The sequence below is a fragment of the Pavona decussata genome, unplaced genomic scaffold (genome assembly GCF_977016875.1).
Source record: "Pavona decussata unplaced genomic scaffold, jaPavDecu1.1 SCAFFOLD_143, whole genome shotgun sequence".
Classification (NCBI taxonomy): Eukaryota; Metazoa; Cnidaria; class Anthozoa; order Scleractinia; family Agariciidae; genus Pavona; species Pavona decussata.
Window position 1 is genome coordinate 2,630,745 of NW_028145556.1, and position 27,553 is coordinate 2,658,297.

General features: G+C 38.3%; 1 protein-coding gene across 2 annotated transcripts; it reads left to right on the top strand.

The window, feature by feature from the left end:
- The first annotated feature begins 1,012 nt into the window (after positions 1 to 1,012).
- Positions 1,013 to 27,338, top strand: LOC146466587 (globin-like). Of its 2 annotated transcripts, none has more exons than XM_085127046.1 (3): positions 1,013 to 1,346; positions 4,192 to 4,408; positions 26,366 to 27,338. In XM_085127046.1, exons 1-3 carry the CDS (start codon positions 1,177 to 1,179, stop codon positions 26,507 to 26,509), a joined length of 531 nt encoding a protein of 176 aa, XP_084983172.1. In that variant the 5' UTR covers positions 1,013 to 1,176; the 3' UTR covers positions 26,510 to 27,338. The 2 variants fall into 2 exon arrangements, with proteins under 2 accessions (XP_084983172.1, XP_084983171.1); XM_085127045.1 differs by lacking the exon at positions 26,366 to 27,338 and adding an exon at positions 6,272 to 7,250.
- Positions 27,339 to 27,553: the final 215 nt, after the last annotated feature.

Below are 27,553 nucleotides of genomic sequence, written 5' to 3' on the forward strand. Positions count from 1 at the left end.
TGCAGTGCAACTGGTTGAAGCTAATGGAAGGTGCCCGGCTGGTAGTCATATCTGTTGAAATTTATACCTTTCAATCCACCAGGTGCAAGGTTGATGTTGACTTAGATTCAAATAACGCGGCGGGCAATTCTTTTCTTCCTTTTCATCTTTTTTTTGGATGTCCAAGGATGTTTTCTTTGTCGCATCGTCACCTTTGGCCGAACTGGAGAAAATTAAGATTGATCTTTTTTGTTTTCTTGATGTCCGACAAGGAAACAAAGATTGTTTTCATTCGGGTTTTAATTAGACGAAAGCCTCCCATGAGCACTCTTAGTTTGGGCTGGACTCGTTCGTATGAGAATTTACACAAGTTTTCAGGTGCTAGCAAGAGAGGATGAAGGTTGGTGCTAGCAGATAAGGACCGCAATTTTACTAATATTTTTTTACACTTTAAATCGAGGGTGTAGCTTATCTGCAGGGTTCTGAAGACATTTGCAATTCACCTTAGTGAAACTTTTTTTTTTTTTCGTTGTAGAGGAAACGCGTGGAGTGAAAAGCTGATTTGGCTTTTTCAGGTTACTGAAAATCTCTTGTTTCAGTCTTTATCATGCAATGTGTATAATCGGAGAATCGATCGGCGTAACTGTCGTTTGCGACTGAAAAACATGCAGCCTTGTTAACTCTTTCAAGATAAACTGTGAGAAACTGAAAATTAATTAAGCAGTGGACTGACAATGTGATTCGTGTTGTCAATAAACTGATATTGAAACACAGAAGTTGAGTTCGCAATGAATCTGATATTGAGCCCTTTTTTTATAGGGAAGAGATAAGGCAATTGCTGTTTAAAGCCCACTTGGGTTAAGAGTCGTACTAAAGCCACAAATAAATTAAAAAAATTGTCTTTGAACAAAACAAAGCTTTTTTTCTTCGGCTTTAAAAAAATTAAAAAAGAAAAGGAAAACCCCTGGAACTTCCAGCACTGTCAAACACTTGAAATTGTCGTTTTATTAATCATTTGCATTTAGATAATGACAAACAGGTTACTATGCAAATGATAACCGGCCTTGTCAGTTTGTAATCGATCGATATGGTGCATACTGATCAGTAATGGTGTGTTTTTGTCGGCACTCTTTTAATTGCAAATCCCTCAACCAGTTGTTATAGAGTGTCTTGGCTATATATTCTATCAGTCAAGAAATGGGGTGCACTCACTCGCTTGGTGTTAAAAACAATATTACTACATATCCCTTAGAATCCACCGAACAAGCGGTCATCCCTTTAACGACAGAGCAAAAACGGATTGTGCGAGAAACTTGGGAAATTGTTGAGCCAAACAAGAAAGAGATTGGAGTTAATGCTTTCGTAAGGTAAGAACGACTTTTGCTAATTTTGGACGCGCCGTATGACATTGTAAATGAAGGATAAGAAAGCAATTTTTGTTTCCAGACCACGATTTTCACTGTGAACTCATAAAACAGATAAATCACTAACTTTTAACCCCATGTTCTCTTCCAACTTTGGCGCTGGCCGATTAATTAATGACATTTAGTTTTGTTTCGTATGCAGGAATAGATTTTTCTCAAAGCCCTCCCCTTATATTTACGTATATGAGAACTTCCTCGCCTCCCGAGAACTTTGTGATGGCAGGTGGTGATTCAGGATAGATCTGTGGTGTTACCCGAAACGTTAATTGAGTTGGCGCTTTGTCTGTTTGTTAAAAATAGTTATGCACGGGAAAAACTTGCTTTTGTTGAACGCTAGTGCATATCTGTTTAAATATCATTTATGCTGTCCTGAGTTGGAATCACAATAGAAAACCAAAAGGACAACGAAAATAATTTAGAGACAAGAACAGATGTAAAAACGGTTGTAGCTCAGGAAATAAAGTTTATCAGCCGTATTTGTTTTAGTTATGACATATGACATAGGTAAAAGGATAAGCGAGTCATGATCACTTACACGCAAATGACAACAAATACAAGTCTGAATATTAGTTGCTGATCGTATCATTTGCGACCAAAACTGATAGCACGAAAAAACGACCCCGAAAACGGATGGATAGCGTGTCGCTCTCTAGCTGATAGAATGGCGAGAGATTTCTTGGAAATACGTTAAAGTCGATCCTCACTCATGTGGCTAATGGCGATAAGGGGAGTATCAGCAGAACATTTGAGACACAACCAAAAATATAGTGTCGAAGTCGCTAGCATACAATGTACACTAATTGGGACACCTAACTACCATTACTTATCTAATAGTTAATAAAATAATCTAATAATCAATAAAATACATAAAATGTACGTCCACACGTAGATCGGTTATTACTTGTTACATAAAAAACAGTCTTTACAAGTGCTGTCTAGCAGGCTTGTGAAATTAACAAGTTTAATACGCTTTTTGAAAGTACCCAGTGATTCAGACAATCAAATTGGTTTCTTTCCACTTGTCACTGGGATCCAATCATTCAAAATCAGTACATTTGAAGTTCACTCTTTTTTAATGTTTGTTTTATGTGAAATGAGGTTTTACATTGATCCGGTGAACAGCATGCAATCTTCAGCATCATTGTGAGTTCTTTCAAAGTAGCCTGCGTGCAAACGTCTTCTATTTCCTTTGCTTTACGCATGAAATTAATAAGACCAAACTATTAGAAGTTCACCGAAGAATTGCTACTGAATAGCTTTCAAATATAGCCCTACGTGCAAACGTTTTCTATTTTCCGTGTGAAATGCGAGACAAAGATTACAGTTACCGCTGACAAGGATTAATATCCGCCTGCTGTGAACGTCCTGGAAACAATTTAGTCATCCTGAAGGATCTTAGCTTTGAATCTGGATCCAAATTGGCGTCCACTGGCTGCTCCTATATGGTCAAAAGAAGGGGGGAAGAGAGACATATTCTAAAAGGAGCTTAGACAAGGTCATTTCACACATTTTTGAAAAAAAAAAGTGTTTTCCCAATGGAATAAAAAAAAAAAAGGTAACGAAAGCTAGCATAAAATAGATGAAAAGAAGAAGCTTGTAACGCATTATTGACTCATTGGATTGCAGTGTATCCGATACAAAAGTCACGTCATTAAACATTCCATTATAAATAAATTTATTTATTTATTTCAAATTAAACCCTTCCCAAGCTTTCAAAGTTCGTGGTCCTTTCGAAAAATAAAAATCGAGCGTTTTCATCGTCTGAAAAGACCAAAACATTATGATGTTCATGCGAAATCCGAAAGCTACGGACGGGGGAAAATGTTCTTCGGTTTTCTCGTTCCTTTTGGCCTCCGCTGATCTAATTTTGAGACATTTTGAGACATAAAGACACCTAACTGGAACGATTTGACTGTGCAACTTGTGTTGCAACAAAATTGCAAGACACAGCACCTTTAAAGCTGTTTCCGGATTTAAAGCTGATCCGGATTTTGTGGACGAGATTGCCGCATAATCGTGAAAAGGTAACCCAGGCCTAGACTATGAGTACAATAAAATCTGCAATTCCACAGCGACAAACCGATGAGTGGTGCCGGATCACTTGTAGACCTAGATCAGACGGTAGACTGATCCTAACGGTGGAGGTGGCGAGCCTGATAGAAATAAGCAACAAAGGCTAGAATAACTGAAATATAATTGTTTTAAAAAAAATTTGCCCGATATTTCGGTTTGCAACACAAACCTTCCTCGGGGGCTGAACGAAAAAGAAAGGGGGAAACATAAAAGGATCGTTACAAATAAAGATTTAAAATATAAAATACGTGACAATGATTAGTTGTTTAGGACTAAGTTACAAGTGTAAGATATGTCATTGGCGTGCTTCTTCACGTCTATTCCTACCAAGAGGCTGCATATCTTGCCATTCCAAAGACCTAATCTACCTAATCCAATGTAAGAAGTGTCACTCTCAATACATTGGGAAGACAAAGCGCCAACTCAATGAACGTTTCGGGGAACACCTCAGATCTATCCTGAATCACCACCTGCCAAAATCCTTCTCCTGTCTCGCTACATTTCAACTAACCTGGCCACTCAATCAACGACGTCCACCTAATCCCGCTTGAAACGTGACTCAGTTAGAAAGGTTCGTGAAGCTCATCTAATCAACAAAGCTAAAACATTGCACTCTCCAGTATGTAATGCAAAGATTCAGGAAAGTAACGTTGGTTAGAAGGTTGCAGTTTTTATTATAGTCACCTTTCTCATCAATTTTGTTCCCTTTCTTAAGATTTCTTTCAGAGAATCCTGGTTTGAAATCTCGGTTTACTGACTTTAAGGACATCTCAGTCGATCAAATAAACAAAAGCAATGTTCATCCCAAAAGACTGGTAGCTGCCATCGAAAACTCCGTTAACTCGCTGAATGACGTAGAAACCTTTTCAGAATATGTGCTAGAGCTGGGAAGACGGCACGCTAAACTCAACTTAAAACCTACCAAGTCTCAGGTAAACAGCACGACGCGAAATAAAGCGTTAAAATATATAATAATGAAAGCCTGTGAAAATTATTTCCATTATTCTATTGGGGAACTGGACATAACAAGTTTGTTCGAAGACTGGACCTACCTTGCCTGGGCTAAGGGGGACCTATCTCATGAACGCATTACCGACAAAATTTTCTTGGCTTTAAATTTTGAGTTGACACAGAAATATTCATCAAGCAAGAGCCAGCATTGCTAGATAAACAAGAAACGTGAGGTTTGAATCTCACTGTCATCTTTTATTGCTGGATAGAGGGGTGGCTATACAATAAAGACACCATCTTTTGAGGTTGAGGAAGGGGGGTGCAGGCAGAGGCCACCATTTAGTTTGTGGTTTGGTGGGTCCTATTCGAGAATAGTAGTTTTGATCTCTTCCCTTATATTGTTCCCGTAAAACGTACATAGTATGTGCGCCCGCGTGCCTCGGTTTTGGTCAGTGTATAAATGCTGTAACTCGTATCAATCTTATATCACTACTTAGTTAGCTTGCATTTAACTTTCTAAATAATAATTAGTCATTTAGGTGTTTTATTTATTCATTTATTTTCTTATTTAATTCTCTTTCTCTTTGTTTAATGAATCATTTCTATTTTTGTGCTGTTAATTTTCTGTTCCTTTTGAGCGTGCAAACAAGTGAAAATGCTACCCACCTCGAATAGCCCTTGCTAATTGTGGGTGTGTAATATTGTAATTTGTCTTTTGTCATTATGAATTGTTGTTGTTGTTGTTGTTGTGTTCACACAGGACTCGCTGAAATTATTTTGAATTCTGACAAAATTTCAAGGCAACAGAACCAAGAAATATGTAATTTCTGACGTTTGAGTGACATGGGGACGAATTAGTCAGAAACAAGAGAAGATGAGCTACCTCATCCTCTCTCTTCAGATATTAATATTCTTTCGGCACGATGAAGAGGTTGGCGTGGCATCATGGGATGTTTCAGATTATTTAAGCGTTTCGCGGGAAAATTAAGCCATTCTAGGTCGGGCAGTCTCTTGTATGACGCTTCTTTTTTTGTATTATTGTATTTTTCGTTTCCAAGCTTCCTTTAATATTATTGCTATTACTAACTTCTCTTTGTAATTATGATTCAAAATTCATAAACTAATGTTAGTTTTACCCTTTTCTCGGGGTATTGTGCCGCTGTCTTAGACAAGGAATACGTTTCCACATATTTTTTGGCCACATCTAAAGAGTGGTTTTTCGTATCTGGCGTAGCACAGGTTCTTTCTTTAACCGTGTTAAGTCATGTATCAGGACGCTTGCATCACAAGACTTGACTGACTCGTCCTAAATAAACTTTTCACATTGTATGTCTCGTGTGAGTGCGGTCAGTATTGACAATTTTATCTGCCGACAGATAGTAAACTTTATCAAAGTTGATTTTCCAAACCTACGGTCATTTTAAATCGTGCACGTGATACTTTGGGGGGAAAAACCAGGGATGCGTGTGAGTGGAGCTCAGAATCACCGTATGCCCCACGGAAAAACGTTGGCAGCTGTACATTTTAACACAATACCTTGCGAAGCTAACGTAGTCAATAGGCACATGGAAAGCCACATTTTGTTATTGTACTAACAACATTGTGTATGTTAGGTTTGAAGTTTTTAGAACTTTTGTGTGCGTTTTCAGGGTTTTCGAACGCTAACAATAATGGGTGAACTATGAATGTATCAGCGGCCATCTTTTCGGGGGGTTGCACCCCTTTTCTTTAATTGAGAACGTTTAATTTTGTGGCTGAGCCTGGACGTTTTTTGTTTTGGTAAACACCAGTTCTTTCAAGTGTCTTGTAAAATTTGAAAAATGTTCTCTGTATTTTCAACGCAGTTCAGGGATTTCAGGAAGGCAGCCATATGTAGTATAAAAGAATTCCTCCCTTCCAACTGCAGTTCCGAGGTGGAGGAGAGCTGGGGACTACTGTTTGACGTCATTGGTAGTATCATGCTGAAGGGGATCAACTCCGAGAGTTAAACCAAAACGGCGCATGCGCTGCAGTGGCCAGGACATTCAGAAGACTTGGCAGCCTACAACAGAATCTTACTTGCACGGCTTTAAACAACGGCAGCAAGATTCCAATCCCGGGGAGGGGAATCCCATATAAATTCCCATATAAAAGTTACAAGGTGATCGTCGGAAATTTTGAGAAGAACCCCTAAAAGGCACCAGAATTCTGTTTTGTGGGTGTGGTCCGATCAATTTTTATCCCCAAGAGGTGCGAATTCTAAAACAATATACTGAGTGAAAGTTGGCTCACATTTACTTCCTCTCATATTTTTCGGGTCGATACCCTAAAAAGGTACCGCCATACCTCTGACGGAAGTCAGTTTAGATTTTAGCACCTTAAGTGGTACCAAACCACGAATTTAAACACGATCAACCCGCCACGTTTATATGGGAGTGCTCCTCCCCGGAGTTCCAATATTGTTGGAAAGCAAACAGTTTTCCTCTGTCAGTACCAAACAAAAGTACAAACTATGAGGCGACTTATGGTGAGGGATAAATGATGGAATCCCACAATATTGCACTCCGTGGTTATCACAATATGAACTTCGGCACAAACTCAACTTGAATTAAAAGCAGTTTGCGTTCGCACTTTAGCTTTCCTTCACGTTGCACTTGATTATCAACCCAAACCCGCTGTTGGTGACAAAAAAACGTTCATCAAAAATTAATGAATATTTTTTCTTTTTCTCAAGACCTTGTAGAACATCTTTGGATCATCCAAACTTCACCTTATAATTAATTAGGTCCATATCACTGTACAACTCATCTCTCTGTGTTGCAAATTTTTAGAATAAGAGCTCTGTGTTTTCAAGTTATTTAACTTGATTTAACTTGACTTTAGAACGGTGCGTTCTAACACAGAGGTATTTTTGCACCATTTATGACTATTTGGGAAAGAAGCTCTTAGTAAGGGCTATTTAAAAAAACATTCGTAGCGAAGAGGGGAGTAGCCTTCGCCGCAGACGGAATATAACCGCGGCCCGAGAGAGCAGTGGAAAAAAAAAAAAAAGAAATTCCTCCTCTCCCCCTCCTCTCCTCATATTTTTTTCTCCTTCTTCCTTTACTTCTTGTGCGCGCTTACAAAGCAAACGACTGCTACGCAGGCTAGCTTGCTGTTCAGCCCAGTACCAAATGTCTGGTACACCCATTCCAATGTTAGGCCAACCGACGTAATACCAGCTCTTTTCAGCAAATTTGATGCAACTGCCCTTAGGACAGGCCTGATTTTCTACTAACAGTCCATTCAAAATAAAAAAAAGTTTCACTTGAGTCACGTGTTGTTGTTTGATGTCGCCTCCTTCTCGCGGGCTCTTCTGTTCAAATATTTCTCGAGCAATCGTCAGAATTCACCTACCTGTATCCATAATTACTCGGACCGTGAGGCGGCACGAGTTAAGGTTTCGGTAGCATTATCAAATTCTTTTTTAATTTTTTTGGTCGCGATAGGCCGAGAAATAAGACTTCGGGCCACGAGTTATTGTTCTCGGTCTCGTTTTTTGTACTCGGCTTACACGCTTTAAATTTTCCGTCGCGTTCTTTGTACTCGGGAGTGTAAGTCCCGCCTCGGCCACGCTTGTAAATAGCCAGCTGGTTTGCCTCCTACCAGTTGGGATTTTTAACATGTTATGGTCGATTTGATTATTATTTGTTTCCCGTTATTTTCTGAGTGGAATGCCTGTAAACTAGCTTTGGGTAGCTAAGTGCATTTCCACTGTAAACAAAGCATTTATTTTTATTTATTTATTATTAAATCAGTCTATGACCCCGCGGGCCAAGATAGATAAAGATGTCTCACGTTTATTATAGAAAAACAATCATGTAGAAGCGGTTTCTGTCCTCAAATGAAAGGTCAATAACAAATGCTTTCCACTGAATTTCATTTAAAAATATAAGCAGCGAAAATGAAAAACGTACGATCCGTTATTGACCGAACGTCACATACATATCAGGACCGTACAAATGGTTTTTGTCTCTGAACGAAAGGTGAAAACGTAAGGATTAAAGCCCGGGTATTATAAAAAAGCATTCGTATGACAAATGTCGTTTTCCCCTGTATTTCATTTTGACTGCAAGAAATGCAATTCTATCTGGTGGTTACTTATTGCCTCACTATATCTCTTTATCTATCTATTTGGGGGAATTACGATGCTGGAGGTTATCGCTGCTAAAAGATTGTAGGCTTACGCACCACGCAGTCAAATATGGCCCGAGTTTAAGCTGAAAGCAGCTTCTTGTTTTTTGTAAGGAAGAGATAAGGCAATTGCTGTTTAAAGCCCACTTGGGTAAGAGTCGCACCAAAGCCACAAATAAATTTAGAACATTGTTCTTGAACAAAACAAAGGTTTTTTTTTTTTATTAACATTTGGCAATTAAAAAAAAATAGAACTGACAGCCGTCAAGTATTTGAAATTGTCGTTCTATAAATAATTTGAATTTAGTTAACGGGAAACAGTTTATTATGCAAATGATAACCGGCCTAGACAGTTTGTGATCGATCAGTAATGGTGTGAGTTTGTCGGCACTCTTTTAATTGCACATCCCCTCAAACAGTTTTTATACAGTGTCTTGGCTATATATTCTATCAGTCAAGAAATGGGGTGCACTCATTCGCTTGGTGTTAAAAACAATGTTACTGCATATCCTGCATATTATTTTTTTTTACCGTGGCGTACCTGTAAACAAGCTTTTTTAGAAAGCGCAGCGTACTGACCAAATTAAATATATTGATTGGTTGATTGATTGATTGATTGATTGATTGATTGATTGATTGATTGATATCCGCTAGAATTCACCGAACAAGCGGTAATCCTTTTAACGGCAGAGCAATAAATTGTGTGAGAAACTTGGGAAATTCTTGAGCCAAACAAGAAAGAGTTTGGAGTCAATGCTTTTGTAAGGTAAGAACGATTTTTGCTAATTTTGGACGCGCCCTATGACATAGTTAATGAAGCCGCATGAAGATAGCAATTTTTGTTTCCAGACTACGAATTTCATTGTGCGCTCATAAAACAGGCTGATAAATCACCAACTTTTAACCCCTTATTCTTTTTTCGACCGTGGTGCTGGCTGATTGGTTAATGACATTTAGTTTTGCTTCGTATGGAATGGATTTAACTCAAAGCCCTCTCCTTCTCTTTAACAACACGAGAACTTCCTCGTTACCCGAGAACTTGTGGTTTGTTAAAAATAGCTGGGCATGGGAAAAACTTGCTTTTGTTGAATGCTAGTGCATATCAGTTTGAATATTATTTATGCTGTCCTGAGTTGGAATCACAATAGAAAACCAAAATGACAACGAAAATAATGTAGAGACAAGAACAGATGTAAAAACGGTTCATAGCTCAGGAAGTTAGGTTTATCAGCCGTATTTGTTTTAGTTATGACATATGACATAAGGTAAAAGGATAAGCGAGTCATGATCACTTACACGCAAATGACAACAAATACAAGTCTGAATATTAGTTGCTGATCGTATCATTTGCAACCGAAACTGATAGCACAAAAAATCGACCGCGAAAACGGATGGATATCGTGTCGCTCTCTAGCAGATAGAATGGCGAGAGATTTCTTGGAAATACGTTAAGGTCGATCTTTACTCATGTGGCTAGTGGTGATTAAGGAGACTATCAGAACATTCGAGACACAACCAAAAGCAACGAGGACGTTTTCTGGAATGAGGCAAGTTTTCTTCAGTTACCAGATGATTTCAACTGAGGTTCAGAGTCCACTTCTCACTTGGATCCAATCATTCAAAATATACCGATTTGAAGTTCACTCTATTTTGATGTTAGCTTTACATAAAATGAAGTTCTAAATTTTGATCCGGTGAACAGCATGCAATCTTCACCATTATAGTGAGAGTTCTTTAAAAGTAGCCTGCCAAGTATTAACTACTAGAATTTCACCAAAGAATTGCTGCTGAGTAGCTTTCAAATAGCTTGAGTGCAAACGTCTGCTATTTTCCTTGTAAAATACGAGACGTCTGATCAAATTAAAGCTAAAGTTTTAAAGTTTTCTTTTTCTTTTTTTGATTTTTGTATTTCATGAAACTTGCACCTTTCTCAGATTTAGCTAACTGAGGACGTGACACTCCTGTGATCATAAATGCAGAAGAAAATTAAAGCACTCGATATCCCCTCTAAAGGTTAATATACCCACACAGGGCTGTCAAATGCTGTTAAATACAGCCTTAATGACTCATTTCAGATACCGCTGACAACGATTAATTTGCCTGCTGTGAACGTCCTGGAAACTATTTAGTCAGATCCTGAAGAATCTTAGCTTTGAATAGATTTAAGATGGCGTCTACTAGCTGCTCCTATTGTCAAAAGAAGGGGGCAGAGAGACATTCTAAAAGGAGCTTTTGCACATTTCAAAAAAATCCCTTTCCCAATGAAATAACAAAAAAGGTAACGAAAGCTGGCATAAAATAGATGACAAGAAGAAGCTTGTAACGCATAATATTGATTTACTATATCCAAAAGTCACGTCATTTAACGTTCCATTCGGTTCCAATCGGTTATTATAAACTCGAATTCGACAAATATTTTTAAATGTTTGTCAATATTTTTGTCTGTCAAAACAGACAAAAAAATTTAAAAATAATTGACAATGAAAAACCAATTATTGAAAAAATTAAAATCAATGAACACGAAATAAAAGATGAATACGATAATAACAAAATACTCAATATTATGAAAGATAAGAATATTTTTGTTAAGCTACTATACCCGGTGTCCGTGAAACTACGGCTTGAAACCAATGAAAAAGTCCTATTTATTTCACCATATAATAAATTATGTCAACAACTTAGAAAAGATGGGTATATTACCTTGAATAAATTATTAGGGGTTGGTATCGATGACAATCCGTTAATCAAAATGAAAAAATAAGATATTAGTCCGTACAAAACTCTTGTGTTTGATGAGATCCTACTGCAAAAAACAACTATATTTAACAAAAATGTTCATGCAACAAAACAAAAGCAAAAGATTTCATTGTGTTGGAGACATTGACCAAAGAAAACCATTTACTTTCGACTGTAACGATGTTATGAATAAAAATGATTATCAATTATTTTGTCTTAACCAAATGTTTCCAGATCAGATTACATTGAAAATAAACAAACGATTAAAAAATGAATTAGATAAAGAAACACTAAACAATCTCAAAAAGACATCTTTAACCTAAATAAAAAGCCCATTGATGTTCTCAAAAATCATGGTATTAAAATAATAAATAAATTCGAATCAGTGAAAACAATTTCAGATGTGACCAAATAAATAATCATGTATCTAAAAATATAATCGAAAACGAAGGATTCTATTTAACAATTAGATTATGAGCTCGAGATTTCTATCGAGTGATAGTTGATGAGGGCGAAGCCCGAATCAACTATCACGCATAGAAATTGAGAGCGAATAATCTAATTGTTTTAGTATAAATCTACTAGTCGTTCAAAACTAAACAAGTAAATTATCTATTTCCTCATCGCAGACACTTCGAAAACGCGAAGAAGCGAGCGCCATTTTGTTGAAAATCGCTACTCACTATCTATCACAGAATAGATAGCGAGTAGCGTAGCCAATCAGAGAACGGCATTCGTGATAGAACACTAGTAGATTTATACTAAAAAGGCTTATAAATAGTATGTAAGTTACATAAAAAAGCATCAAACATAATAGTCTGAAATGTCAGCCGTCTCCTCCCCCTAACCCGTAGGGGGCGCGGGAGAGAGAGACGTCTGAATTCCGAGCGTTATAATGCCGTCCGTTGACGTCACACAGTAATTTATGCAATTTTGCATAAATAAAAACCTCTTAAACAAAATGGCGGCCACGAGTCATGGAAGCGCGCGGCGTGCATTGCAGCATACATAATGTGGGAGGTTGTGTGCGTTTTGTTAGCCGTAAAATTTGAAGACAAAGCATCAAGAATGTATGTACGGGATCGCACTTCATTTTCCACCGAAGATGAATTCAAAAATGTTCCGTAAATGTTATCAGTGAATAAAGTGTTGACAGACCAGACACGACTCATATTAAAGCTCGTGGTATCCGTATGGTGGTATGAAAAGTGACTTCTTGTTATGGTTTTGCTTTTTTTTACTGTTTTTTTTTTGTATGAAATAACAGTAGGTACTTCAGAATATTTCTCCAAGCAATGGTTGGCTTTGAATTGAAAATCGTTTGGTCCTCAAGATTCTTTTTGAGGTTAGGCAACGCCGGGTGGTAAGTTGTGACAAAAGAAAGAATTTTGTGTCGCACTTTATTGTTTTGTTGTAAAGCCGACTTCCGTTCAGTGAATATCAGAGGTTATTTTTTCAATGAGGTTGTGGGGGTAGCCTCTAGCCCAAAAGTGCGTTTTGAAGTGGATGATGTTGTAATAGAATGGATCTTGCAGAGGAGTTGTTTCTAAGAAGTCTCAGGGCTTCATTTTTTATAAGTCCTTTTCTTACCCCAGTGGGTGGCAGGAAGAAAAATGTGTACTGGAAAGTCTCTGTAGGTTTAAAGTGCGTGCGAATGTCAAGGATTCCCGCTTGATTGTAGAATCGCTGAGACTTCTGAGAACCAACTACTCAGTGAAATCATTTTATTCATTGCAATACCGCCAACTTCAAAACGCGCCTTCAGGCAAGACGCTATCAACACAAGCTCATTGAAAAAAATAACCTCTGAGATTAAATTCACTGAACGGAAGTCGGCTTTACAACAAAACGAGAAAGTGCGAAATAAAATTCTTCCCTTCTTCACAACTTACCACCCGGCATTGTCTAATTAACCTCAAAAACACCTTGAAACCAACCATTTGCTCAAGAAATATTGAAAGAGCCTCCCACTTATCTCATACCAAAAACGATATACCCGTGAGAGCAAAACTACGTTAAACGAGAAGTTACTTTTCACACCACGAACTTACGAGATGTGTCTGGCCTATCAACACTTTATATTCGCCGCGCCGAAATGAAATATCTGTTTTCCCAAGTTCGACCAATAAGAAATGGTTATCTATTTCAATTAGGTAAGAACCAATAAAAAACTACCTACCATATTCGCAAAAGTACGTGACGTCACCGGACGGCATTATAACGCTCGGAATTCAGACGTCTCTCTCTCCCGCGCCCCCTACGGGTTAGGGGGAGGAGACGGCTGACATTTCAGACTACAAACATAAGACTGTAGTAAATTATCTTTACATAATTAAATAAATTGATGATAAAAATGTTACAATTTTAGAACATATTAGCATGACATTAACAACAGATAACTTGAAAAACATTCTATCATACGCAAAATACATGCGATAGTGTACAAGGTCTCTGAGTGTAAGCGAGAAAATAACAATTGTCGACTGCAATACCCCCTATGTAGATAGTTATTTTATTTGGACAGCTATAATAAGATCAAAAGATCTAAAAAACGTACAAGTATTCGAACATTCAAGCCAAGAAGTAATCATGGTTAAACGCTCTTGGGTAATAAAATTAAATTTCAGTCAAAACGATTGATAGATGCAAACAACAACATAAAAAAGCAGGTAGACGATATAAAAAACAAAGACTGCATTAACGCTGAATGGTTCAAAACACAGTATCGAGATAATAAAAACTGGCATTATGCAAAACGTTATTCGAGGTTTTGATACAAGAAGTGTGACAGATTTTTCCAACTTTTGCGGGAAATACACGGAAACTGCAACGAAAGCTTAACGGGAACGCACGGGGAAATTTCACTCAAATGGGAGCACTCGTTTGCAGGGAGAGACTGTCACTTCTCAAGGTGGTACCAAGGATCTAACTACGAACTGGACAGAACTTCCGCAATAGAAACGAGAACTTGGTCCAACAGAGCTTTATTGTGACTCAACTTGTAATTCGAAAGAAAATTGTACAACAAGGGTTTATATGTGCTTGTGCATTAATTGTTTTTACAAGGTGCTATACGCGTGTCAATAGAATTAAATAAAAAATCATTAAGAGCGAAACAAGAGTCTATGTAGGTAGCGAACTAAATTAAAATTGTCGCTTGTGAGCCTAGCTTGGAAAACTAATTCCAGCAGCAAACGCCTCTTTAAATTACAAGTAGGAACAAGGGCACCCAACGGATCGTTTCGGTAAATTATCTGTTCGGAAGGCCCTTAATCCCCTACAATTTTCTGAAGGGAATTTTCACTTCGAACTTTCGTGATGTGGGAAATTTAAGGCCTAGTGTTTTCGAATTGACAAAAATGTTGTTTCGGGTACCGAAAAAAAGTCAGCTAAGATTTTACGAAAGGAAATAAGACCTAAGGTTTTCGGGAAATGGACAAAAATGCCCAAGTAATTTCGAAAAGACTCAAGTTCCCCTAGAATGACCGAACAGATAAAAATATTATAGCGCGACCTAAATTGAACCTACAGAGCTTTAAAGGCACTCCAGATAGCCTAAAATAGCGTTTCAAAGGATCTGAGAGAAAACTGTCGTTGGATGCCCCTGTAGAAAGTCTTGATGAATCCAATGACTAACACTGACAGCTGCGAGTAAATATTTCCGGAGATAACAAGAACTTTTCATGAAGTACATCAACAGAGGATACCTATCTTTCGAGTTAGGAACCGAGTTAGGAACCGCGTTAGGAACCAAGTTGGGAACCGAATTAGGAACCGATTTAGGAACCGAGTTAGGAACCGAGTTAGGAACCGAGTTGGGAATCGAGTTAGGAACCCATATATCGATTAGATATATATATACCGATTGTTTTTTCTTTCATCTGGGGAGAGAAAAACTTCCTGTGTACCTGTAACAGTTGCCAGGTCGGAATCCATCAGTAGAAAGTGTCCATAATCCCACTGTATGAATATTATATCCACACCAGAACGTAAACACCGTACATTTTTAGACTGTACGTGATTTTAGCTCTCCTGTAGCTCACTAAACCTTCTATTTTATGTGATAAATTCCTTAAGTCGCCGTCTTTCACCTCAGCTGGCCGCACTTCCATGCGATTGTTTGATTTTGCCAGGTTCATTCCTGAAAGTCACCGTTGTGGTTCAGAAACAGCAATTTTCAGGTAGATCGAAACCGATTAACGGTGTACATTTTGGAGATAAAAGCGGATTCGAGTAATTCAGTCATCGCTGACAGGACAGTATGGCCGAAGGCTGAAAACAGCATAACCAACTTTCCAGGAACGCCTCGGGCTCGTATCTCGCCCTCATATTTGTTCACTGCGACTTTCAATCTATCGAAGTCAAGCTTTTAAAGGCACACCACAGGATCTCTCTCAAGAGTTTGTAGCTGTTGCGTTTTCTTGGGGTCCAAAACACGATAAAATACAATAAATTATTCACGGCTAAAATCAAAGACCTTCGCTCTACAATATCTCGGCCAAAAATCATCCAAATCGCGTTCGAATTGCTCGTTTTGGCAATACTTCTTTTGATAGCGGCTCTTTTAAAAGTGGCGATAAACAACTATGTATTTGACCACTCGATCTTTCATGAGCCTGTGAAAACTTGCGGTAATTGAGACCATTGCATGACTTAAATTTCGATGTCCGAGATTTGCCACGATCCAGGTTTCAAGTACATATAAATAGCCTTAAATCACTCAATGACTTGCTTGTTTCCTTTGAATTCAGCAAACCTTTCTTTCCGCGACAGCGTGGGGCGCGCGAAACCTAATGGGGTGCGAAAAGGAACAAATGAGAGGAGAGGGAAGCGGGAGTGGATGAAAACGCCAACAGAGGCTACACATAGGCTGGGTAGCGGTCCTTTTCGTTTCGGGGCTCGCAATATCTTTTCCCGCTCTTTCTCGTGCCCCTCTCGTTCACATTTGAACTTTAGTCTTAGAAAAACATGGTTTAAGTTTCGTTGTAAACTGCTTCATTGATTCATTGTTAGATCGATTAAAACAAAGTTATTACAAGAAAGTTGTTGAGCAATGAGTGGTCATCCCGACTATAACCTATTTTACCACAACTGTTTCTAATCTCGCAATCTGATTGGCTAAGTTTCTGTTGTCGATAAGAGTCTAGACAACGCTGCTCGCGTCAATCAGCGCGCGGAAATTTTGACAGTTATTGTAAAAATTTTTTTTGGCGTTGATGTTGTGGTAAAAAACAAATCGAATGTGGTTTAGCGTTGTCTGTACTCTTATCGACAACGATATTCGTCATCACAGTGGTCAAAATTTGTTGTAGACTCACTCGGCTGCGCCTCGTGAGTCCACAACATTTTGACCACTGTGTCGATATAAAGAGTACAGACAACGCCAAACCACAATAGACCATAGAAAACTGCCGTCGATTTGTTAATTCGATTTGTTAAATCGCCCAAAGTTTGTTTAACTCGCTTGCCAACTCCTTACTCGGTTCCTAACTCGGTTCCTAACTCGGTTCCTAAGGCCCTGTTTATACGTCGCATTTAATGACACGCATTTAATTGATGAATTTTTTTCGTCTGGGAGACGAAATTAAATGTCGGTTCATTTTAGACGTCGAATATAATTTCGATGTCGTTTTGTGACTGCATTGACTTTTGACAGCGGAGAACTTCCAAAATCAACATGGCGGCGTTCAGAGAGGCAGTAATGCTAAAGATTGCTCTGGCGAGGCGAAGGCGTAGGAATTTGTCTTTTCAGATGGCAACGCTTGTAGCCGTAAGACGAAAATTCAGACTTCGACTGCTAGCTTTATTATGTTTATTACTGCAGCAAGTGGGAGAAGAAGAGGAACGTTTTCGTAGTGTCCGAAGGTGTGAGGGAAATGCTTGATGGTGGGAGATGGTGTGGTCAACTTATGACAATTCAAGATTCAAGAAAACCTTTCGTGTGACACGCCAAACGTTTCGCTATATACTAGAGAATATCAGGCAGGATATCACAAAGGATCAGCTGACTGAAATGCCAATTTCTCCGGAGTGCAGATTAGCAATATGTCTTTATCGGCTTGGGAGGGGTGATTACCTGTACACAATAGCAGAATTGTTTGGCGTTGGGCTAGCAACTATCCATGTCATTGTTAAGGAAGTCTGCGAGGCAATCGTTAAAAACTTATGGAGGAAGGCAGTGACAAATCATTTCCCAACTTCTGAGCAGGATTTTACAGAGGCCATGGTAGACATGAACCAGCTTTGGCAATTTCCTTGGTGTTGGGGAGCAATCGACGGTTGCCACATCCCAATTCAGTGCCCCCCTGGTGGAGAGGAAGCTTGTAAAGAGTACCATAACTTTAAAAACTTTTTCTCTATTGTTATGATGGCCATTCTCGACGCTGCAGCAAGATTCATGTGGGTCAGCGTGAGTTTCCCAGGTAACTCACATGACTCAATTATTTTTCAGTCTACACAGCTATGGAGTGATATCACGGAAAAGAAAGTGATCCCTGAAATATCACAAAACATTCAAGGAACAGACATTTATCCCATGATTCTAGGGGATTCAGCTTTCCCTTTTCGTATTTGGTTGATGAAACCTTACTCCAATGCTGTTCTGAGTGCTGAACAGCACTATTTCAACTACCGCCTCAGCAGGGCAGGGATGGTATCAGAAAGGGCTTTTGGCCAGCTGAAGAGTCGATGGAGAGTTCTCTACCGTAAATCATCTTGTCAATCTGATACCGTTAAATGCATTGCATTAGCATGTGTTGTTCTTCACAATATCTGTGTAGACATGGGTTATTCACTACCATCACAGTTAGACTTAACAGAGGATCCAGCACAACATGGAAGAAGAAGCAGGAAGGAGGTCAGAGAACTACTGATGATGAGAAACTGCACCATGAAGAAGGATAAATCACATCATGCAGAAGAGATAAGAAAAGCGCTTCTCGACAAATTTTGGGAAGAGAAAGAAGGGCAGTAATCTGTCAGCCCTAACTTTTCTGTTTTTGCTAGATCTTCAAAAAGAGCTAAAATGTAACAGCATATAACTAATCCGGTGTTCAACTTGGAAATTGTTTTTGATCTACTTTTAAATTTTTGATGTTTGCCAAGTAGGGATTTTCTATTGGCAAGGGAGTTTGCTTGATATAGTTATTAAATAAAGGGAGTGTTCTTAAATGAGGGGGTGGGATTCCCACTAAAAGGTATGCAACACATCATGATAGTCAATATGCTGTTATACTTGTTGGACCACTGAATTAAGCCATTTGAGTATAGGGCATTTTCAAAAAGTACCATAATACTCTTATGTCCCTCCATAACTTTGCATAAGCAATGTTTTTAATATAAATTACAGTATTTGGCGAGAGTTTAAAGTCCCATGAGAAATTGAAAACAATGCTCATGCGTGCAATATTTTGGAAGGGCAAAAAAAATTATGATATTTTTGAAAGTTGAGTTTTCAACTTAGGGTGAAATAATATACAAACATTTTAAGCATATTACCCTGAAGTATATTATTAACAACCTCTATGAGGAATTGTACCACAGGACTTCTGAGTTAGGTGATTATACTTTGATGAATAAATGTTGTGTAGTTTCACAAGAAAAAAAAAAGTCCAAAAGCAATGACAATAAAATCATGACAATTGGTATGGTGTGTCTGTTGAAGGTTACACCTGTTCTTATATGTAACCCGTTTGTAACCTAGGTTGAGTCAGAATTACCTTTGTCTCCTAACCCTAATTACTCATGATCATGAATTATTGGGGATAGCAAACAAAGGAAACTCCAGTTTAAGCTGAGAACGGATTTTACCTACAACATGTCTACCGTTTGACCAGGCCTTAGGAAACAAACATGGTTATGTTAGCCAAACTTTATTGTAGCTTTATAACTATTTTAAGTTCTTAAAATGTCAACTTTGCAACAGATGTTTGTTAATGAAACAAACTGAAACATATTAACAAAGACCTTCAATGTTGTTTAAGGAGTATTTACTATTTTCAAAACCACTGTTTTGATGAGAAGCTTATTATCAAAATAAGTCTAAACCAAGTAGGAAATGCAACAAAAATGGATCTTGCATGTTTTGTTCAACAGATTCTTAAACATGCAAATGTCAGAAAACCAGAGTCAATAAAAGTATTGAGTGAAACCATCAGCAGTCTCAGGGGGGTACATAATTCCTGTCTGAGTGTGGTTTCCAGGCACACCATTGTTGGAAAACATAGGTGTGCTGCTATATGCACCATGATGTTGATACTGTTGGAAGGGTTGCTGACCTGAACCCAACAGTATGTCCAAATACCTTTTCTCTTGTTCTCTTGCTAGTTTCATCTCCTCGTGAATGCCTTCCAAGAGCTGCTTTGTTGGGTCATTCTCAATTACAGATCTTATTAAATCTACAGCTGATGTAATTTGGTCTGATTTATGTTTTCTACCCTTCTTCTTAACTGGTACAAACATGCTCTTCTCAGGGGGCTCCTTTGTACTACCTTCGACAGTACTGCAATCACTGCTCTCATGCTTAATGATTTCTTTGGCACTACTCTCATTGCCTGAAGGTTCACGAGCTTGCTCAGGCTGACATGAATCACGTGACTTTACTATAGGGTAGAGTAGGTCGAACCACTTTCCATATCCTTTCTCGTCAGTCAGCCTCTTCACTCCACTTGCTGCCTTTACAGTAAGACAGATCTTCTTGCATGTGGCTACACACCATTTAAACTTGGTTCTCATCTGCTCTACTATGAATGGGAATGAATCTTCATATTGTTCGTTCAGTTTATTTAACACAGACTGATAAGCCTAAGTGTTGTATGCTTTCTTGGTGTTCGTGAAAACCAGCTTCCGAAGAATGTTCTCGTCATTGACAATTATGTTTACCATGTCAGTCACCTGGGTCTCCAACCACGTTGCTTTTCTACCACGCTTCTTCACTTTTACCGCGGTTTCCTCAGGGCTCTCGCTATCGCCATCTTCAGGCTGCTTTCTGCGTTTTTTGTTTGGGACTTGTGGCTCCTTTTCCTCGCTGTCACTGCTTAAATATGAATCTTGATCATTCTGTTTCGATAGCGAAGATGTTTCATCTACGAAATTTGCCGAGATATATGCTTCTGGGCTACGAGGAGTGGATGTTCGTGTTTAAATTCTTGCACGAGGAAGACAGTACCCAACTCGCTCTCCCGGCTCCCATCCCTCCGCCTCTTCATCCAGTTCAGCCACAGAACATTCGAAACGAACACATACAGGTTTGTCACATGAAATGCAACTGTATTTCGTTTTAGCATCGCATGACCAACAAGCCTGATTAAACGTTTTTCGGAAAAGGGCTCCAGCAGTCGCCATGTTTTCTATTTTCGCGGGACCTCTTCTCCCCGTACGCATGCTATGCACGTGAAAACTGTGAGCGTGGGCTCAAAATTAGCCGGTGGAATAATTTATGTGGTCGAAAAATAATGTATGCATTTACTTTGATGCGACTGAAACGCGACGTATAAAAGTGACACGCATTTCAGACGTTTTATCCGTCTGGGGCACACGGATAAAACGTCTGGACGAATATAATTTAACAGGAGAAATTCAGTTCGTTTTATACGTCGCTTTACCGTCGAAGCAGGCGGTGTGCGTCACGACCCACAAAGGGTGCTGGGTAAAAATATGGAAATGGCTCATTTGCCTCTGGTCACGATCGAGTAATCATCTCCCGAACGAAGGATTTCGGTCGACTTACAGTCGCAGTGAAACTGAGTATTCAAACTTTGCTTCCTTTTCCAAAAACTATCATTAAAGACAGCAATTTGACAAATTTTAACGGTCTAGTGGCAGCCGTCGATGCTTCTTGTTGGACACACAAGGCTATTTTGTTAGTATTCCCCAGTGTATTCCCGGTTCGGAGACAATCAAGGCGAGAATTTTTTATGTTTATTCTTATACTAGTATTTTGTGCCGTCACGTCTGCTTATAGACGCTTTTTTTATATATATATTTAGACCGCGAGCGGTCTCTTTCTCCTATTCTGCGGCACGCGATAGATTTAGGGAGCGGTGAGGCCGCGAGCCGCGAGTCACATAATTTTTGTAATTTGCATAATTTTACTGTCACTTTGCGCGCGTGATCTAAGGAAAAAGTACGACTGCTCGCAGTGGATTTTTCATTGCTTTTGCTCATTTTTAGTTTGCTTTTTTATCTCAGGGCGATAGAGATCTACAATTCCTTCCTGGATTTGTTGGAGAGATAAAGCACTCGCCCGTTGCCTTTTCCCGGTCGGTTTCCCGGGAGTTGAGCTACTTTGTTTACACGATCTCTCCATAGATTCTTTATTAGTTCAACGGCTTCCAACGGGAAAACCATAAGGGGTAGACCCGGGTAGACCCCGAAAATCCTAAAGTAGAAAGGATAAGCTAGCTTAACATACAAAAGTATTGGCCAAACACAGCAAGAGTAAGAAGCTTTAGCCTCAAGAAATGCAGTAAATCAACGACCAAAACAACATGGCGGGCAGGCTCGAGGTCATCACCTTTGAAATGGCTACAAACGCGAACAAATGCTTCACCTTAAAAAGTAACCTAACCAGCATTAAGCCAATTTGTTCCTCTAACTTTGAAACGACTTTCAACCGGGAAAAAATGTCACAGACTTCGTTAATGACGAAATTTTCGACAGGCTGAACTCTCCAGACTGATGTTCTTGGGCGCGAAGAGTACTGATCAAATAACGCATTCTGATTGGTCGAATTTCGTGACGCACACCGCCTGCCGTCGAAGAAAATTGCTGGAATTAAATTCGTGTGAATTAAATTCGTCTCTAATGCGACGTATAAACAGGGCCTAACTCGGTTGTAAGTTTATCTCTCCCAACTCGGTTCCCAACTCGGTTGTAAGTTTATCTCACATCAACACGTCTAACGAGAACCAATTCAACTAGGAAATATAACAGGACAGCTGAATTTGCTAGCTGTAAATTAATCGTGTAGAAGCTATCTACTTCTAAAGTAACCGAAACGAGCTCCAATAAAAAGTAATTTTAAACTTAACGAACTAAAGAAAATAATTGTTGGCTTAAGTTTAGTACAATACTTCCGAATCCTCAAGGGACAAAAGAAATGCTAATTTATCTTTACAAGTTGTTTACATTCAGTTTGCTTCCGTTGGTTTTTAAAGTTACAGAGAACGAGAAAACAGCGAAAATCTCAAAGCGAATTAACTTCTTGCAGCGAAAGCGAATAAATAATTTGCAAGAAGACCCAACGCCTTTCTTTTTAAGATTAAATATGGTTTAACTTACGGACAACCAAACCGTGATGAATAGCGCATTTCTTAAGCAGGCTATATATTTGTTTGTGCTACGACCAAAATTCTGTGCGAAATATTAAGTTCCTCAATTCCGTGCAAATTTGCCAAATCCCCCGTGACAGAAGACAATAAATTAGTAACAAGTAATATTACAGCCGATAGAAAAGATAATGGACAAGTAGTTTCAAACTGTCAATTAATGCTTATAAAATGTAATGTCACTAAAAAATTGGAAAAATCTCATAGTAAATTCAAAACGATATGCCATCCCGCGCAGCTGTGCCGGTCTGCATACGAGTGCCGCAAGCAAAGTCGATGAGGTGCCCACCCAAGCATCTACGGCTGTCGTGGTTCATAAACTAGGCAGTAAACAATACCTTTGGTATACTGTTTTCCATAAGGTTGTTTGTTAAGACATCTACGATCATCATCAATGGCACCATTTTGAAAGAACATGCTAATTAAATTATTCTCATTTTGTCCCGCTACATCTGCCAGTTGTGTGTAGTATGTGTGCTTCTTGTCAAGTTGTTGATTCCGTATTGTTTCTCCGGCACCAGCACTTTTCGGCTCGGTTGTCCACAAGTAGTCACACAGGCGGTTTGTATAGCCAATGTAAAACCATTTATTTCTATCTTGTTGAATCTCATTTATCTTGTGTATAAGTCCGCCGTAGTTGTTGAGCCGCGTCATCGAATCACATTGCCGCCATTTTCTATTAAACTCTTCCAGAGACGGCAAAAAGTTTTTACTCAACCAGTTTTGCAACTCTAGGCCACCTTGCAATTGGAACCGTATGATGAAATTTTCAAAAATTTGGTATTTTTGATTTAACGCTCCGTCCATCTCTTGTAACTCACAGTTCCAACTTAACACACCAAACAACTCCCGATTTGATTGATAAATATTGTGGTAGGTAACTTTAAAATACAGTTGATTGGTCGAGAGAGATCATACGACTGTCTCATGACCTGAAAACAATACTGAATAATAAATGACTCCCAAGTCCGGCAAGTCCCACTGTGTCGTTACATAACAGACTTCCTGATTTTTTGAGAATGTCACCCAATTGAATAATTAAACGCACCCATCAAATTAATAATAGTATAGTTTCCTTTAATTTTGAAAAATATATAGATTTTTCCAGATTATTATTTTAAACAAATCGATTTTTCACACATTTCATGACCTGAAAACAATACTAAATAATAAATGACTCCCAAGTCCAAAGGCTCACTGTATTTTTACAAAATAAACTTTCTGATTTTCTGAGAATGTCACCCAATTGAATAATTAAACGCACCCATCAAATTAATAATAGTATAGTTTCCTTTAATTTTGAAAAATATACAGATTTTTCCAAATTATTATTTAAAAAAAAAATCAATTTTTCACACATTTTATGACCTGAAAACAATACTAAATAATAGATGACTCCCAAGTCCAAAGTCACACTGTATTTTTACAAAATAAACTTTCTGATTTTCTGAGAATGTCACCCAATTGAATAATTAAACGCACCCATCAAATTAATAATAGTATAGTTTCCTTTAATTTTGAAAAATATATAGATTTTTCCAGATTATTATTTAAAAAAATCGATTTTTCACACAATGACCTGAAAACAATACGAAATAATAAATGACTCCCAAGACCAAAGTCCCACTGTATTTTTACAAAATAGACTTCCTGATTTCTGAGAATGTCGCCCAATTGAATAATTAAACGCACCCATCAATTTAATAATAGTATAGTTTCCTTTAATTTTGAAAAATATATAAATTTTTCCAGATTATTATTTAAAAAAAATCGATTTTTCACACATTTCATGACCTGAAAACAATACTGAATAATAAATGACTCCCAAGACCAAAGTCCCACTGTATTTTTACAAAATAAACTTCCTGATTTTCTGAGAATGTCACCCAATTGAATAACTAAACGCACCCATCAATTAATAATAGTACAGTTCCCCCTAATTTTAAAAAATATATAGATTTTTCCAGATTATTATTTTAAAAAAAAAATCGATTTTTCACACATTTCATGACCTGGAAACAATACTAAATAATAGATGACTCCCAAGTCCAAAGTCCCACTGTATTTTTACAAAATAAACTTCCTGATTTTCTGAGAATGTCACCCAATTGAATAATTAAACGCACCCATCAAATTAATAATAGTATAGTTTCCTTTAATTTTGAAAAATATATAGATTTTTCCAGATTATTATTTAAAAAAAAAATCGATTTTTTACACATTTGCCATTTCACTGATCTAAGACATGCTTTCCACTAACTGCCGTTAATAAGGGGACTAATAATCGCCATTTATGTAAGGAGTCTTAAAATAGCCGTTTATAAGGCGTCTTATAAACACCGTTTATGTAAGGAGTCTTAAAATCGCCGTGTATAAGGCGCGTTATCATCGCCGTTTATAAGGTCTTTCACAAGGACTCTTTCAATCGACGTTTCTAATGAATGTTGGAAGCTGCAAATTATATATGGCTTTTTTAACCATGTATTTATATAGGGTCGTTTGTTGGCACTGAGTTATATACGGTGGTTTGTTGTTATATTACTGGCCTTTTTTATATAAGGGTCTGTGCCCAGCTACTGATAATGATCCAAATTTACACACGTTTCAGGTGCTAGCAGATAAGGACCGCAATTTTACTAACTCGAGGGTGTAGCTTATCTACTGGTTTGGCAGTGTTGATCGCACGACATATCGGCCGAGAGATGGTAAACTTTATCAAAGTTGATTTCGAAGTGTATAGGGATGCGTGTGAGTGGGGCTCAGAATCACCGTACGCCCCACGGGAAAAAAATTGGCAGCTGTACATTTTACCACAATACCTTGCGAAGCTAACATAGACAATGGCCACACGGAAAGCCATATTTTTGGGAAATTTGTCCCTGTACTAACAACATTGTGTTTGTTAGGTTTGAAGTTTTTAGAACTTTTGTGTGCGTTTTTAGGGTTTTCGAACGCTAACAATAATGGATGAACTACGAATGTACCAGCGGCCATCTTTTTCGGTACGCTGGTGGATTGCACCTTTTTTTTTTTTTTTTTTTTAAAGAACGTCTTATCTTGGGGCTAAGCCTAAACGTTCTTATTTTTTGGCAGTTTGAGCCTTAGAAAGTTCTTAATTGATAATAAGATGTGCGTAAGTTACCTGTTATAGTATTTCAATAAATCTATGCGGACTTGACCAAGACACCTATCAAAAAGCAATATTTGCCGTAATGTGGAGTCAAGTTGCTAGTGACATGCTTTGTTGCGCGGCTTGAATGTACTCTATTGCTGGGTACAAGACGTGATAGCAAACAACTCTCGGTAAATTCGGCTTTACGAAAAGTATCGACCACAGAGGTTCGCAACATGACATTAAGTTACCAGATTTTGCGGCGAAAATGCAGAAATCCATCATGTGTAGCGAGTGCAGCAAAGTTTTTAATGTTCTTATCTGTCTCTTAGCCTGCGTAATGTTCTTAGTATGTTTCTGAAATTTTACTTAATTTCAGCCTCAACGTTCTTATAAAAAAGGTTTTTATATAAAAAAAGAGTATAGGTTTACCGAAAAGAATTGCTTCCGTCACCCCTATCGTCCGTACTGGACAAACAATTTTGACGAGTGTGTTTTAGTATTTGCACGAAAAATCCGGAGAATTCAGTGTTTTCTTTGCAAATGGTAAACATTAGTTCTTTCAAGTGTCTTGTAAAATTTGAAAAATATTCTCTGTATTTTCAACGCAGTTCAGGGATTTCAGGAAGGCAGCCATATGTAGTATAAAAGAATTCCTCCCATCCAACTGCAGTTCCGAGGTGGAGGAGAGCTGGGGACTACTGTTTGACGTCATGGGTAGTATCATGCTGAAGGGGATCAACTCCAAGAGTTAAAGTAAAAGGGCGCATGCGCTGCAGTGGCCACGATATTCAGAAGCTGCTGTTGACATCCTACAACGGAATCTCTCTTGCATGGCTTTAAACAACGGCAGCAAGATTCCAATCCCGGGGAGGGGTCTCCCATGAAATTTTGAAAAGAACCCCTAAAAGGTAACAGAATTCTGTTTTGTGGGCATGGTCCCAACAATTTTTACCCCTGAGTGGTACCAACTCTAACACAATACACCAAGTGAAAGTTGGCTGACATTTACTTCCTCTCATATTTATCGGGTCAATACCCTAAAAGACCGCCATACCACTGACGGAAGTCAGTTTAGATTTTAGCACCCTAAGGGGTACCAAACCACGAATTTTAACCAAAAAAAAGTTAAGACGATCACCCCCGTCACGTTTATATGGGAGGAGTGCTCCTCCCCGGAATTCCAATATTGTTGGAAAGCAAACAGTTTTCCTCTGTCAGTACGAAACAAAAGTACAAACTACGAGTCGACTTACAGCGAGGGATAAATGATGGAATCCCTCGATATTACACCCTGGGATTTCGGCACAACCTCAATCTTGAATTAAAAGCAGTTCGCGTTTACACTTTAGCTTTCCTTCACGTTGCACGTGATTATCAATCCAAACCCGCTGTTGGTGACAAAAAAACGTTCATCAAAAATTAACGAATATTTTTTTCTTTTTCTTAAGACTTTGTAAAACATCTTTGAATCATCCAAACTTCACCTCACAATTAATTAGGTCCACACCACTGCACAACTCAAATCTCTGTGTTGCAAATTTTTAGAATAAGAGCTCTGTTTTTTCAAGTTATTTTATTTCGTTTTTTGACCTAATTTAACTACTTAATAAAAAGTAGCGATATTAAAACATGACGTTTCGGCGACATGTCACCATTATCAAATGTAAATTATAATAAGATCGGTAACGTTATATAAAGAAAGGAAGGTGTGAAACTACATTAAAATAAAACGAGATCAGTGGAATGAAACAGAAGAATGTGCAAAGTTAAATGAACAGTTTTGCTGGAATAGAGTC

What these genes read in the sequence shown, in the direction of transcription:
- LOC146466587 (XM_085127046.1), top strand. Translation starts at nt 1,177, where the DNA reads ATGGGGTGCACTCACTCGCTTGGTGTTAAAAACAATATTACTACATAT. An exon ending in GGAGTTAATGCTTTCGTAAG is followed by an intron (nt 1,347 to 4,191) that starts GTAAGAACGACT and finishes CCCTTTCTTAAG; the next exon opens with ATTTCTTTCAGAGAATCCTG. An exon ending in TAAAACCTACCAAGTCTCAG is followed by an intron (nt 4,409 to 26,365) that starts GTAAACAGCACG and finishes TTTTCAACGCAG; the next exon opens with TTCAGGGATTTCAGGAAGGC.